At 40.4% G+C, this 15,991-nt stretch overlaps 1 protein-coding gene across 1 annotated transcript in view; it reads right to left on the reverse strand.

Annotated features, from left to right (window-relative positions):
- The window catches only part of LOC123971220 (NACHT, LRR and PYD domains-containing protein 12-like), a 524,333-nt gene that overhangs the window by 348,718 nt on the left and 159,624 nt on the right, over window positions 1-15,991 (reverse strand). The window contains exons 5-7 of the mRNA XM_046049933.1: window positions 14,547-15,319; window positions 13,329-13,502; window positions 12,985-13,158 (exon numbers count right to left, since the gene is read on the reverse strand). Of these exons, the coding sequence (XP_045905889.1) occupies window positions 12,985-13,158; window positions 13,329-13,502; window positions 14,547-15,319 (1,121 nt within the window). The remainder of the gene's footprint in view (window positions 1-12,984; window positions 13,159-13,328; window positions 13,503-14,546; window positions 15,320-15,991) is intronic.

Consider the following 15,991-nt stretch of genomic DNA (forward strand, 5'->3'; position numbering starts at 1 on the left):
AATGATGGTGGAGTGATTTGAGTCCTGGACAGTTAGAGATCCTCATCTCACCTCTGAGCTTTGGTCTGGCTGTCATGTTCCCCACACAGAGTGCTTTTAGAGGGAGGGACTCCCTCCTCTCTGTCCTCACACTGACTCATGCTGCTCAACTCACATCCACTTTCACCTGGAGAGGAAACACAAATCATTCATCTGCACATCAACTCAAATCCTCCTTTCCATCATTTCTCCTGGAAAAAGATCAGCTGCTCCTCCACTGATTGGCTGCTAGTTTCTGTTTCATATCAGTGGCAGCTGAATGCAGTCAGACAGCAGCGTGAGGCAGAGGAAGCTGCCATCAGCTGCTGGACTTCTACTATCAGTCCACTAGATGGAGGCATGAAGCTGCAGCCCAGCACACACACCATGCATGGAGGAGCGGCTACATTCACTGACACCCAGATATGAAACATGACCAAACTTAGCTAACACTTTTATCCAAAGCGACTTACAATTGCTATATATGTCAGTGGTCACACACCTCTGGAGCAACATCCATTGGTTGATGTTGTATTATCCACTGCTCCATCACCACCATCCTACCATCCTAATTTGAATCAAACAGACTTCAGAGCTGTTTACCTAAACTCCAGCAGCACCCCTGTGGAGCCATCAAGGGAATTGACAATGATCCCCCAACAGCTTCCAGGTCTGCCTCTGCCTTGAAGGGCATGTTAGTGGTTTAAAGGAGTTCTTCAAAGTGTTCCTTTTATCATCCAATTACTTCCTCAGTAAAGCTCAACAGCACCCTATCCCTACTGTATACAGCTTTGATGGTTCCCCATTTCCCCCCTTGAGGTGGTGGACGGTTTTCAGAAACACCTTTGTGCTGACCGAACGTCCTTCTCCTTGGCTCCTCCAGACTTCTCCCACATCTGTTGCTTTGCCTCTTTTACGGCAGAGGCTGGTACCTTTCAACTGCCTCCGGAGTCCTCCAGAATAACATATCCCGGAAGGCCTCCTTCAATCAGACTGCTTTCCTGGCTACCGGTGTCCACCACCTTCCGGCGATAGTCTTGCTATTCCAAGCAACAGAGAAAACAGGCGTGTTGTTCACTTCTAAGTGAGGCTACAGCCCAAACAAAAGGACGTACAAAAATTATTTATTAATAAGTAATTTAATTGAAGACCTTCACATAGCCACTTTAAGCTGAGAAAACAAGACCATCTTAAAATATATCATAGTTGTAAAACTGGACCTGATCCACAACTCTATCCTTCTCTCCTCTAACAGCAGCCGGCAGCAAACATAGACCTGGAAACTGGTTTTCCTGCATTCCACAGCTGACGACAAGTTAACAAACCTGTAGTTGAAGCAGACAGAGGCTTGGTTTGTTGGCTTCACTTCAGTTTTTCCTTCCTTCTTTATTTTTTACAGTGTATTACCAAGTGGTTGTTGTTTTTTTCCAGTCCGTCATGCTCCTGAAGTCTGTAGATAACCCTGATCTCTGAGTCCGCCGACAGGTGGAAGATTGACTATCTGATGTCCTGGTGCAGTCAGAACGACAGTCATCTTCATTTTAAACCACATTTCTTTCTTTCTTTCTTTCTCTCTTCTAGATAAATATTATGTAGCCAGACACAAAAAACTGTTGAGCTGGCTGGCTTTTATCAAGCCAGCTAGCTCGATGCACCTGGACTTACCTGCTCTTTATTCCCTTGAGTCTCTGCTGCAGATGAACAACGGTGGAAAATGCATGACGACAAACGAATGCAACGAGATTTCGGACGGTTTAGTTTGGAGTTTTGTTTATGTAGTTTAGTTTGAAGGTTGAAGATGTGTCACATACCTCAAGATGAGCCGAAGTTTGAAGCCACGCCGCTAGGTCACCGGTTTGCATCCTTACCCACTGAACCATCTTCAGCGCTGATGAAGATGAACAACCAGAGAGAGGAAGAAGATCAGACTGAGGAACCTTCAGGAACTTCACCTTCATCAGACTGAAGATGAAACTTTGGATGTATAGACTTTCAACAATGAAATAAATGTTGATCTTTTGCTTGTTTGAAAACAAAAAACTAAATAACCATTTTTGGTGTCAGAATCAGAAAAACAATTAAAACAGCCCATATTTGGTTTATAAAGATATATTGATATATAATGATAAAAATTTATATTTTATCATTATTCCTTTTTGAATAAAGAATGAAGAGAGTCTGTGAACAATCAAGTCATGTTTTATTACAAAGCAAAAACGGAAGTCACGTGGTCTATTCCTTTTTGGAAGCATGAGTGACTGGTGAAACATTCAAAATAAAAGTTGCCCAATGATTATTATTATAGATTTATTATTATAGAAGAAAGATTAACTAAAATAATATTTTATAGTGAAACTAAACTTAAACTGGGAGTTAAAAAAGACTTTAGTTAACTGAAATAAAAATAAAAACGTATTGTGGTGGTAGTGGATACAACACATACCTTTGGTGTAAGATACCCAGGTTCAATCCCCCACTGTGACACATCCACCAATGTGTCCCTGAGCAAGACACTTAACCCCTAGTAGCTCCACAGTGCAACCTCTGACATATATAGTAACTGTAAGTTGCTTTGCATGAAAGCGTCAGCTACATGAGTAAATGTAAGTCTAATATATTAACTCTGGCTGTTAGGGAGATCAAAACATTTATAAGACCATTGGTGACCTGCAACTTCAGATTAAGAAGTGAACTAATGTTATATGTATCTTAGGATAGCAGTTAGCCTCTGTATTGAAGTTATTATTATTAAAAGCATCTCCTCTAGCTCTAGACTTCCAGGTCTTTTCTGTCTTTCTATTTAATTCGATGAACCACCAGAAAAAGTGTTCTGCACTGTTCGTAGCTGTGTAAGGTAAAATAAAACTGAGTCACTCAGTTTTTCTCCCTTGTACTCTTCCCATGACCTGGAGGATCTGAACCTGTGCAGGTTTGAGGACTGATGATAGTAGCAAGGCTGGCCCCAGTCACCCACCACCACTCATTGTTCATATAAATGCTGGACTGTCAGGACAAGCAGCACACCACTCCTTCCTCCATCACCAGAAAAGAGTCTGTCACTCAGATATTCAGATCATGATATGCATACGCCCTTAAATGATTTATAAGCATAGTGGATGAGTAAAGTCTAAAACCTACCATAAGGGCTGTTATGTTATTGTTACATAACACTATAGTCATTTATACTAGTTCCTCCTCCAGGTTATGGAAAGTGCCTCTGCAGTGGACAGATGTAGATTAAGTCTGAGCCAGGATGCTCTGTTTTACTGAAGTTGTTAATAATGAATATTGTTCGCTTATCTTGTTTACTTAACGTGTGGTGGGGGTTGTGTGCATGTGGCAAATTCAGTATGTTCATAGGCTTTGAAAGCTTTGAAAGAATAACATGTTACGGATGAAGAACCGGTGTTTTTTGCATGGGCCAACAACAAGCTGGAACTGTTACTGCAAGTAACACTAGAGTCCAAAGTGGGGGTGGAAAACAGACTGGAAGTTGTTGCAAACTAAATGGGTTGACGTGGACAGTACAAGTGTACCTTAGGAGTGTTTTTTGCACGCTAAAAAATATTTTAATAAAAATACCAAAACTAAACTTTGGAAAAGTTTGGAAAATTGGAAAATGTTATTTAAAATTTTAAGCCAGATTTCAATTGGAATATAGATTTTAATGTTTCTTTTTATAGCTGAATACAGGGGTTGGCCTGTGCTTTTCTGTAGGATACTTTCAGAACCCTGTTCAGAGTGACTGGCTAGCTCAGGTAGAATGTAGGTCTCATAAACCAAGGATTATCAGTTTGACTTCAGCTTCCAACATTTTTTTTCTTCTTTTGTGTGTTTTTCATTATCCTCTTTAACAAAGTTGTTATGAAGAGATTCAGAGGAATCCAATCACACATTTCCCGACAGCCATTTCAAAGGTTCCGAAATATTCCTCAGGAAATGTGTAACGTTGAATGGATTCCCCTGAATGAGAAGCGCAGGAATTTCCTCTGCCTGGGAATGATGGGGGAATAAAAAGTACATAGGGTGATGCATGTGGACCAATGGTCAGGATGCACAGTCCAGCTCTATTGTGAGCATGTGAAACAGTATCTTCATAAGAACATGGTTGAAGAAATAGTTGGTGTCCAACAAGGATTAAAGCCACAACCCAAGTCTATGAGAGCTGTACTCTATCAACTGAGCTAGCCAGTGACACTGATTGGGTGACTAAAACTACCATTAAACCACTGTGGTAAACTACTGTTTTGTAATCTCGAGATCACAAAGAAAATTACGGGAAAATGGAGTAAAAATTTTTTTTGAATCGATGGGCGCTTATACTGGATTACAAACTGGATTAAAATCAACTCTTTATTTAACTGCAAAGTGTGAATCTGATGAATGTGATGTTTGTTATGTTCCTAAAGGTTTGTACACTTTACTGCTTATTCTCACTTTAAACAGCCTTTACTGTAGTAAAAGTACTAATACCACTCTGTGAAAATACTCCACTGCAAGTAAAAGTCCTGCATTCAAACCTTCAAAGTATCAGCAACATGTACTTACAGTATGACAGCAAAAGTACTCATAATGCAGTAAAATCTTCCTGTCAACGTTTCTCTATTATATCTGATGTTTCTGGATTAATATTCCTGCTGCAGTAATGTTGCATTTTACTGCTGCAGATGTTTAAGGACACAATTTTCTGCCATAACAATCCTCCCTCTGGCCATATATGGCCATCAGAGAACAGAAAATTGACAATAGAAAATTAGTCTTGGCCAATTTTGCAGAATACAGACATTTTTAAGTTATGAACAAGCAGGGGATCAAACATTTGTATTTGTACTCATCCTGGATGAGAAGCTCGGCTATATCAGGTATCACATATTCATAACTGACCTATAGTGTGGTATCTGCAATGTCTACTAGATTAACTTGTGGGATAAAACAGGTATATCTACGAAAGCTACAAGTGTGAATGTTTCTTTGCAGGACTACTTTTGTGTCTGAGACCTTTGTTTTGAAAAACTGTTGCCTGGTTCAACAGTCACAAGCTTTAACGCTTGATTGTAATAAAAGTATCCACCTTTCTCCATTTTTTTAATTGTACACCCACATCAACAGAGACTTGATTCAAACCCGGTCGCGTTTTGATTTCTTTCTTTAAACTCATTTGGGACCCCTCAGGGCACCCCGATGGCTTCTATCAAAACATTAGTATCAATGGAGAAAATCTGGACTGGAGCATTTCTGCCATTGAGGCTGTGAGGCTGTGAGGCTTCGTATGGCATAATAAGGACAACCAATGCCAATACTACTCTCGCGCATGTACCTCTCCATCCTTCCGGCAGAGTTTGGTACAGCCGGCCACTCCCACAGGACCAGTACAGGTCAGGGATGGCACGGATTTGGTGTAATAGCATGTCAGCGCTAGGCTTGTATGCAGTGTGGCAGTCTGCATTGTTGTCTACTGTGCAGTCCCAGGTGTGTGAGGACACAACAGGGAAATGCCCCACCGACTGACCAGCCGTTTGAACCTTGGAATGAGCCTCACCTAGGTGAAAACATCAAAATATGATGTCTGTTGCTACTGTGGTGTTTTGAGGAGTTGGGATGGCAGTGCTTGCGTGGGCAAGGAGTGGACATCTCACATAAGTTTCTAACAGGGCCGTGTCGACTTTGTAGCCACGTGTGAGCACTGGAGTTGGCGTTGGAGAGTGGGAAAGGTTTAAATTTGGAAACTATATGTGAGCATTCCATGCAGGCTGTGTAAGGCAGAGGCAACTACCTGAAGCAACTAGAATTTACAGTGGTGCGCTATTCAGCACTCTGTACTAAGCGTTACCATCCGGTGAGAAGCTCAGTGGTGCTACTGCGCGCTTTGATCTATTGAGACTATGCAGTATTAGTGTGGTCGAGTTGGATGTAGGTGGATGTTTGTCAGATACTGAGACCGAACCGCTCCCATCCTGGCAACTGGAACGGGTGGATTCCATCATCAATTCCTCGTTGGTCACTCTGTAGTTCAAATACGTGTAGTGTAGTGTTTGGCTATCTGCTTCTTTCTTCTTCCCCCCCTCACTCATGTCCACAGTGAATGTTATGACCTATGGCTATATGTTCGGTCAATTCAAAATACCAAGAATATAGTGACTTGTAGTTACTTCTGGAGTGCTGTCCTTAGCACCTCTGGTCTGCTGAGCTCGAGCCGGTTGAGTTGGGATGTGGATGGAGGCTCGACATCGTCGCAGGGTTCTGGGATAGACTTACAGTGGCTGGCGTGGACCCAGGTATCCCATCCCATGACTTTCACAGCGGTCTCAGTGGTTAAAGGCACTTGGAAAGGACCTCAAAAACCAATTAAAGGAGAACCTGTGGCCCTTGATGAGTACACAACTCCCTGGCTCTAAATGAGGGAGAGTAGCCATGGCTTCAAAGGGCAGCTGTGAAGGCAATGTCACTTGCGCATATGGGAAAAACAAAGTATTGCTTCACCAAACATTTTGTCATACTGTTACCATTTTACAGCACCAGCACTCTGTTGCTGATGCCATCACTCAGGAAGGAAAACAGAGATGAATTTCAGTTATTAGGCTTCTAAGGGCTTTGGCCACCACTCTGGCCTCCTGTTCATGGAAAACTTTGCCAACAATTACAAGACAGCATTTAATTTTTTCACATGGTGTTGGTACAATCCACCATAAGATCCTGTCTGGACCTGTAGGAAAGAAGAGATTTTGAGTTGGTTCGCAGTTGTTTTGCTCCACAATCTCTCTGAGAGAGCTCTGGCTAGACAGTAGCATGTTCTAAACCGGTCTCACCCTCTCTGTATGGGTATTCATCTTGGAGCTCACAGTGACGAATAACAGCGTGTCCAATAACACAGTTTACCTTCCATCTCTGTCCCTGAACAGCTGCTAAGTGAGACCTAGTGCTCACGGATGCACCGCACCATTTACTGCTAGTTGGTCTAGAATACTCTACCACTCTGTGCTCTGTTGGTTGGCCTTACCCCCAGTTTTCCTTTTGATGGAAAGTTGTGGGAGTGGGCATACGAGTCATCGCAGGGGATGGTGACTCCAGCCTATAACAGTGAATTCAAAACATACCCAGGCTTTTGAATCACTAACTAACAAACAAACAAACAAACAAACAAACAAACATGTTTAACACATTCAAGCACTTCTTGTTTAGTAGATATCATTTTACAATCCAAGAGTCCAGATCAAATTAGGCTTTGTTTTTCCACCATTGTTTTTTAAGGGCGTGTCGGACTAGCTGCTAGGCGAACATTACGACCCGTGTTGTCTTGTGACATCGGCAGATAACGGAATTAAAAGCTAGACTACAAACGAGCTGTTTTCAGGCAGTTCAGAGCAGAGTTTTCTGTGGGAGATGCGAACCCGCTTTGGGCTGGACTTTTGGCTTTTTCACTTTGCAAACCTATTACATGCATAAAAAAGGTTTAAAACTCAATAAAGAGAGGGAAAAACCAAAAAGCATAATATGACCTCTTTAAATATAACAAAAAGTTTCTAGAGCACCAAGGAAGAATATGCTCTATATATACTATTTCTGCTTTCTACAGATTTACGCTTGTTGAGCAGGTGTACTGGTGAAGTTGTGCCGTTTTATTGTACTTACTGACAATAAATATGTGAAAATTTGGTGCTTCAAGTGGTGAGTTTACAGCGTCCTTTCAGACTTGGACTATGGACGAGTAACTGTTAACATCACTGCAGCTTCCTGCACACCTGTCGCCAGAAGACATGACAACGCTGACAAAGAAACGGTACTTGGGGAACCTGCAATGTCACACCATCCCTTTGGCTGAATGATCAGTAGCTGGTTGTGTGGTGCGTTAAAGTACTATAAATAATATTTGTTTCCTGAACCAAGTTGGAATCACTTCCTGATCTTGTGGCATCCACAGACTTTTGGCCAAATAATGTATCTTCATCTGAATGGTGTCAGTAGTCCTGAGCTGAGAAAGACAACAAACACACTCCAGTAACATTCTGCTTTTATTGGAACAAGAGCCAGAATTCAAAGCAACACATGACAGAAGGTCCAAGTCAACGGCATTTCCACCATTTAATGATCAGAGCTTCCATCTTTAAAGGACTGGAAGTGGAAGAAGTTTACATGGAAATGAGGAATCTGTTCAATCACTTTGAATCACTTTGTACAAAGTTCATTGATGGATTTATTACAAGAAGCTGAAAGATTTCTGTGATCTTTTACAGACTCAACTGATCTGTTTTTTAACAGGAGGAGACTCCCTCATCCAGAGAACAAATAGACACTGAGGAACCAGCCTTCCAGAACCTAAACCCAGGATAAAGAGGTTCAGTGAATGTGGTGTTGAAGGTGTGGAGGTGGATCAGTGTGTCAGAGGAGACTCTGTAGAAGGACAGAGAGCCAGCAGGACAGTCCACATACACTGCTACTCTACCAGAGGAAGTAGAGGAGATGGATATTCCTTTATTATTGTGCCAGGCAGAAGAACCACCTCCATCAGAGCAGTCAATACTCCAGGACTGATCATTCCTTCCAAACCCACAGTCTTCTCTGTCTCCTTTCCTTCTGATTCCTCTGTAACTCACTGATATATCAACTCTTCCTCTCCACTCGACCTCCCAGTAACAGCGACCAGTCAGACCATCTCTACACAGCAGCTGCCTCCAGCGGTCAAACCTGTCTGGATGATCAGGATATGGCTGATCCTCCTCCTCCTCACGTGACGCCTTCCTGTTGTTGTCAGATAGTATGATCCATTTGTGTACTGTGTTTGTGTCAATTGTGAGTTCACAGGAATCTGATGGAGAGAACGAGACACAATCCAGCTGCAGTTATTGATCTATCATCTGTTCATTGATTGGCACTTTGAATGAGTGATGTCACAGTCTGAAGATGGTTGAATGTGTGCTGATTTGTTTTGTTTTATATGAAAGTGATGCAGATGTTGAATTTAATTATTCTGTTTTCAATCCATACCAGCTAAATGAATGTAAGTACATTGGCAATACTGACTCTTTGCAAACAGTAAACGCCATTCCTAGGGCATTTGTAATAATTACAGTCGCTACCCACAGAGGTTGAAAGGAGAAGTACGATTTATTCTCTTTCCAAAACCTGAAATAAATCCAGAAAAATGTTGGCTGTGGATTGTTCCTAATGTAATGTTAGTTAGCTAACGCTAGGTAACTTCCAACTGAATGTAACGTAATAAAGAATGTAATAATGAATAGAGGCCTACCCAGCTGTACAGGAACAGTGTTGTTGTCGTTCCTATCATTGTCTTTTGTCTCTATTGTCTGGGGATGCGGTGGTTCACTTGTACTGTGTGAGTGGTAGGCTTTAGCGTCTATCTTTTAATTTTTTTTCCACATCCGTTTGAATCAATTTGAGTCAGTTTGACAGCCTGAATACAACCTTCAAATGTATAATGCAACTGCAAATCTGTCTGCTTCTTTCTGAGATCGCTTTTTCCAACAAATTTGACAATATTTCTCCGGGGAGTGCAGTAATAGACAGTGGCAGCGCCAACAGTTTGTCGGACTTAGCAACAGTAACTAAGGGGGACGGGGCTTAGCAAAGGGTCCATTGAGCTCAACCTCTGCTGATTGAGTGAAAAATATTGAATGTTAGTGTTTTCTCAATGACCACATGGTGTAGGCAATGAGAAACAAAAGGGATTTGTGTGTCGAGTTTAGAGAAATGGGTATTAGAAACCATTAGAAATTTTTGCTCAATAGCCTCGTTATAGTGTTCAAGCAATTGAGAAAAACTGTATGGAAGGTAAACTGTGTTTTCTATTTGGTGATTTTAACATCAATCTTTTTCAAGGTGAAAGACATGCTCCAAGAGCTGATTTCTTACATGCATTGTATTCATCCTATTTCCATCCTCTTATATGCAAACCAACATGAGTGACAAACAAAACCGCCACCCTAATCGATAATATTAAAAAAAAATGTTTTATGTGTCCAATTCAGGAATACTGTGTACAGATATTTTCAGACGAGTTCCCCATATTTAATTTGAATTCAGGAATTAGTGGTATTCCAAGAATGTCTACAAATAAACCAAGCAATCGTAGGTTTAGTGAAGAGAATATAGACCACTTTAAATCCATGATTGAGCATGTCACATGGGATAATATTTATATTCAACATGATGCTGAATCAGAGTGTCAATCACTTTGACAAATATTTAATTCTATTTTTCTTGAGTGTTTTCCACTAGTTAAGTATAAAGGCAAGTCGGACAAAAATAAACCATGGTTCTCTTCAGGAGTATTGAAGTCCTCAATAAAGACAAACAAACTATATAGAAACTTTCTGCAAAATCCAACTCCACATAACTCTGATATCTCTGAAGACAATGATGGTGCACACCTACTTTGTATAACAAAGAAAAATTACTATTCATATAAATTTAAAGAGTCTCTTAGCAATATAAAATCCACATGGAATCTCATCAATGAATTATTCAACAAAAAAATGGTACTGTTAAAATTCCATCTAATTTTACTAATGATGGTATTTCTCTTGCCAACCCTTCTGATAAAGCCAATGTATTTAATGACTACTTTGCCAATGATCGTCCAATTGATTCCATTATTGGCTGCTTTCCCACATTGTGTAATTTTGATCCCCCTACATCCAGAGAAATCTAATTTTATAATTTTCAGTAATAAAAATAAAAGTTATGTAAAAGAAGATGCTAAATTGTTTATTAACAATATTAAAATCAACCAAGTTACGTGAGCAAAAATTTTTGGTGTATTAGTAGATTAAAAATCATGAAGTGACTTGGCATTATTAGAAAAGTTTATTCATTGGTAAATGAATTCTATCTTTTAAGTCTTTACTATAGTTTATTATATCTGTACATCATACTGTCACATTGTTTGAGCCAGTAATAACCCTTCTTCTCTTCAAAAAATCATTTTAATCCGAAAAAGGCTTTTAAGGTTGGCAACTGCATTAATACAAATCAGCTCCTCCTGTAAATATCTATCAAACATGTATCTTTATGTATAAATGTATGGTTCAAAATCATAGCCTACCAAAAGTATTTCACAACTAACTGTGATGACCCTTCATATCAAATCCGACAAGCTAAGAATATTCATCTCCCTTATTATCATACAACTCTTCGACAATATTTCAGAAGACCATTATTTTGGAATACTATTCCCCTTTCTATCAAAACTAGTCCATTATTGTCAGTATTTAAGTCAAGCATGTAAAAATACTTATGTCATGGTAAAAATTTCAGTATGGCTGTTTTGTATGTTTTATTTAATCGTTTATCATTATTCTCATTATTTTTTATAATAATTTTGTAATATAAACTGAAAATCCAGAGGGGAGGTTTCACTATAAGCCCCTGCAGGTTTCTTGCCTCTCCTGCATAATTCATACAGTGTAATTTTAAATATTTTTATTTGTCTTTGTGCTACTAAATAATTTAAAATTTGTTTACATGAAGTAAGTGAAAAGCACACTTACACTTCCTCAGACCTGGTCTCAACCATCGGACTCCACCATGCTCCACCCTGAAAGGAGGAGGGGGGTTAGACCAGTACATCCTCTGTCAGCATCAAACATGGACATTACATTTCTCTCATATATATATACACAATTTGAGCATCGACCCTCATCTGCCTCACAGTGGTTTGGTCCACTACCTACCTTTTTTAGAACACAGAGACTTTATTTCGTCAGTTCTAGTAAGTTATTCAGACCATCAGGGGAAAAGTGAGAAATATACAAAAGTCAGTTATATTGTCAGCTAATTTATTCCCCTGCATGCTGCTCAGAGTATCTCCCTCTCCACATGCACCATTTGAGGAGTGTCTCTGTCGCTCTTCATTAGTATCGGTTTTTATTACTAAGTGGTGAAAGTCAGAGAAAAGGGCCTGGACAGCCACACCCCCTCCTGAACTGGAAACCAGGTCAGGACAAGTGTGTAGTAGGAATAAGATGTGGATAACAGCTGACAGGAAATTGCATTGTTCCATGTAGAACAACACATAATTCCACATAAACTATGTTGTCTCTTATGTTTACTGTGTTTTGGGAAAAGACAAGAAGCTTAATGCCAAAATAATCTAACAAGAGAGTATTCAAAAGGGCACTGGCAAACCAGTGATACCACAAAGATAGTCAGACGGGTGATCATAGCCAATTCCCCCGTACATGGCTTGCCCAAATGTTAAAACGTCCTGTCCATCCGAGCATGTGCAGGAAACTACTGCTGTATGCCTGTTTAGTCATAGAAAAGCAAAAAACCTCAAAAAGCTTATAAACAAGACACATTCTACTCATCAATAAAAAAATTTGATTTATTATTTGAAGAACAAAAACAACATGATTAGTCTTCCCAAAAACTCAAAGTGGTTCATCATAATTATTCTTATTTGCTTGAAAACATTTGTTTCTAAATAAGGCAAAAATATTGCTGCATAACAGGAGTGAACCACCTGTGATTACTGACAATCAGTCTGACAGAATGTTGACTAAACAAACCAAGTACCTTTAATAATTTATTATTAACCAAGGTATCGTCGTCATATCCCATTTGTGACTTTCCATTACATTTTATTCTCTCTGTGTGCTTGTTATAAGTGTGAAAATTGTAAATAATGACCAAATATCTGAGAGACGTCGTCATGACTTTTCTTTGTAAATCTTTTTTCTTTTGATGACCCTAGGCTAGTAACTTTGGAAGAAGGTTATTTCTGAGACTGACAGACAGTTCCTTTAACATGCAGAGATCTGTCCAAACTGATTCAATTATTACCAATAGGCAATTATCATGTTTGATCTTGGAAATGTTCTGCTAGTAGACCTCCTACACAAAGATGTCCTTTTTATGTTCAACCAGTGTTTCTGTTCTGAGCACCATTCCATAATTTCCACCATTAACCAAAAAACAGTCTGACTGTGGCTGCAGCAGGCCTCTTCATACCTGAGAGTGTCCAGGCTCCAGTGTGGATCCTCCAGTCCAGCAGACAGCAGCTTCACTCCTGAGTCTCCTGGATGATTGTAGCTCAGGTCCAGCTCTCTCAGATGGGTTGGGTTGGAGCTCAGAGCTGAGGCCAAAGAAGCACAGCCTTCCTCTGTGATCAGACAGCCTGATAGCCTGCAATCACACAAACCAACACACACAGGAATCCCCTGAGAACAAGAACAAGTTAATGGTCTTATTCAAATCATATTATAAGACATAATCCTATACAGGTTAGCTGTTTATCTACTGATGTAATTGTAATTTTAAGTGGTCATTCATTAAATGTGTTGAGGAATCCTGACCCAAGAGTTTCCAGTTCACAGTGTGGACTCTCCAGTCCAGCAGAAAGCAGCTTCACTCCTGAATCATACAGGTTGTTGTTACTCAGGTCCAGCTCTCTCAGACTAGAGGACTGGGAGCTGAGAACTGAGGACAGAGCTTCACAGCTTCTTTCTGAGAGGTTACAGCCACTCAGTCTGGACAGGGAATAATTAACAAGAAAAGAGATACCATTTGTTTGAAAATGTTGAGACTGAGATTTTAGTTATACACAACAATGTATATACATTTTTGCTTATTTTCTTTAAACCTTTTTTATGTGTGGAACCTAATCATGACTGAAAGAGACAGACAACCACACTGAAACAAAAACAGCCCATCTAATAACAACTGTCTTGGTGAGACAGAGGATCAAACTATAAAGTGTACCTCAATACAAAGATGAATTTATGAATTAGTTATTCCTCACAAGTCCAAATTCTGGTAAATTATCAGGCTTAACAACACACACAATTACTGACTTATCCCATATATATGGCCACTGGGATGAATCCATTCAACAGAAACCACATGACTTCATTACTTTCAGTGAAGGCCTAACTTTGTTTCTTTCATTTTGGCCCATATATCTGATCTCCTGCTGATTGGAAGATCAGTGATTTGATCCCCTTTTGTTACTTAATAGTTTTATATTGAGATACACATTCATTGTATCACATTTTCCAGTGTTAAGGTCCATTTCAGCCTTTCAGTGGCTAGTTTTAAGAAATCTGTCCTAGCAAATTTGGCTTAACTGAATGTAACAATATTTAACAATATTAATGTATGAATGTTTGGCCTTTTTTCTAGGAGGGCTGTTTTTGCAATGTTACTCTCAAAATAAGGAAAATATTCTTTTCCTGTGCTGCGACATCATGCAAACAATTGCTGTAACTTGTTACTCAATATTAGCTGTAATATCTTATTAAGAAAACATTAGATTATATATTCTTAAAACAAGATTGATTTTATTTTACTTGCTTGAATGTTCATTTTAGACAAAATTCCCAGAAACAAGACTTTTTTACTTTCTTGAGATTCCTTTCTTCCAGAGTAGTAGTCAAATGACATGATATCAAAAGATCACTATGTTTCTCCATCTCCGCTAAAGGTAATATTTCATACTGAAAACCATGCGAATTGGAATTGGAACAAAATACAGGCCAAAAATGTTGAATTTCTAATGAATAAATCCCACTTACAGAGCTTTCCTGGAGGCTTTGACCACTGGCAGCAGCCTCAGAAGAGCCTCCTCTGAAGCAGAGTATTTCTTCAGGTCAAACACATCCAGATCTGTTTCTGATGACAGTAAGATGAAGCCCAGAGCTGACCACTGAGCAGGAGAGAGTTCATCTGTGGAGAGACTTCCTGAACTCAGGGACTGTTGGATCTGATCCACTAGAGAACGATCATTCAGTTCATTCAGACAGTGGAAAAGATTGATGCTCTTCTCTGCAGAGTGAGTCTCTTCGATCTTCTTCTGGATGTATTCAACCGCTACCTGATTGGTTTCTGAGCCAATTCCTATCTGTGTCAGCAGGCCTCGTAGGAGAGTCTGATTGGTCTGCAGTGAAAGTCCCAGGAGGAAGCGCAGGAACAAGTCCAGGTGTCCATTTGGACTCTTTAAGGCCTTGTCCACAGCACTCTGGTAGAACTGTGTCAATGCAGATTCATCTTCACTTGTTTCAGGCTTCTGGCAGGTTGATTGTTCTTCTGCCAGCAGGTTGACACCAGAGTTGATGAAGGTCAGATGGACATGAAGAGCAGCCAGAAACTCCTGAACGCTCAGATGGACGAAGCAGAACACCTTGTCCTGGTACAGCCCTCTCTCCTCTTTAAAGATCTGTGTGAACACTCCTGAGTACACTGAGGCTGCTCTGATATCGATGCCACACTCTGTCAGGTCTGATTCATAGAAGATCAGGTTGCCTTTCTGCAGCTGCTCAAAAGCCAGTTTTCCCAGAGACTCAATCATCTTCCTGTTCTGTGGACTCCAGTGTGGATCTGTCTCAGATCCTCCATCATACTTGGTGTTCTTCAGTTTGGACTGAACCACCAGGAAGTGGATGTACATCTCAGTCAGGGTCTTGGGCAGCTCTCCTCCCTCTCTGGTCTTCAACACCTCCTCCAGAACTGTAGCAGTGATCCAGCTGAAGACTGGGATGTGGCACATGATGTGGAGGCTTCGTGATGTCTTGATGTGGGAGATGATTCTGCTGGCCTGCTTCTTCTCTGTGAACCTCTTCCTGAAGTACTCCTCCTTCTGTGGGTCAGTGAACCCTCTGACCTCTGTCACCATGTCAACACACTCAGGAGGGATCTGATTGGCTGCTGCAGGTCGTGTGGTTATCCAGAGGCGAGCAGAGGGAAGCAGGTTCCCCCTGATGAGGTTTGTCAGCAGCACATCCACTGAGGTGGACTCTGTAACATCAGTCAGGACCTCATTGTTGTGGAAGTCCAGAGGAAGTCGACACTCATCCAGACCGTCAAAGATGAACACAACTTGGAACTCTTCAAACCTGCAGATTCCTGCTTCTTTGGTTTCAGGAAAGAAGTGATGAACAAGTTCCACCAAGCTGTACTTTTTCTCTTTCAGCACATTCAGCTCTCTGAAAGTGAATGGAAATGTGAACTGTATGTCCTGGTT

The sequence above is a fragment of the Micropterus dolomieu genome, linkage group LG01 (assembly GCF_021292245.1).
Source record: "Micropterus dolomieu isolate WLL.071019.BEF.003 ecotype Adirondacks linkage group LG01, ASM2129224v1, whole genome shotgun sequence".
NCBI lineage: Eukaryota > Metazoa > Chordata > Actinopteri > Centrarchiformes > Centrarchidae > Micropterus > Micropterus dolomieu.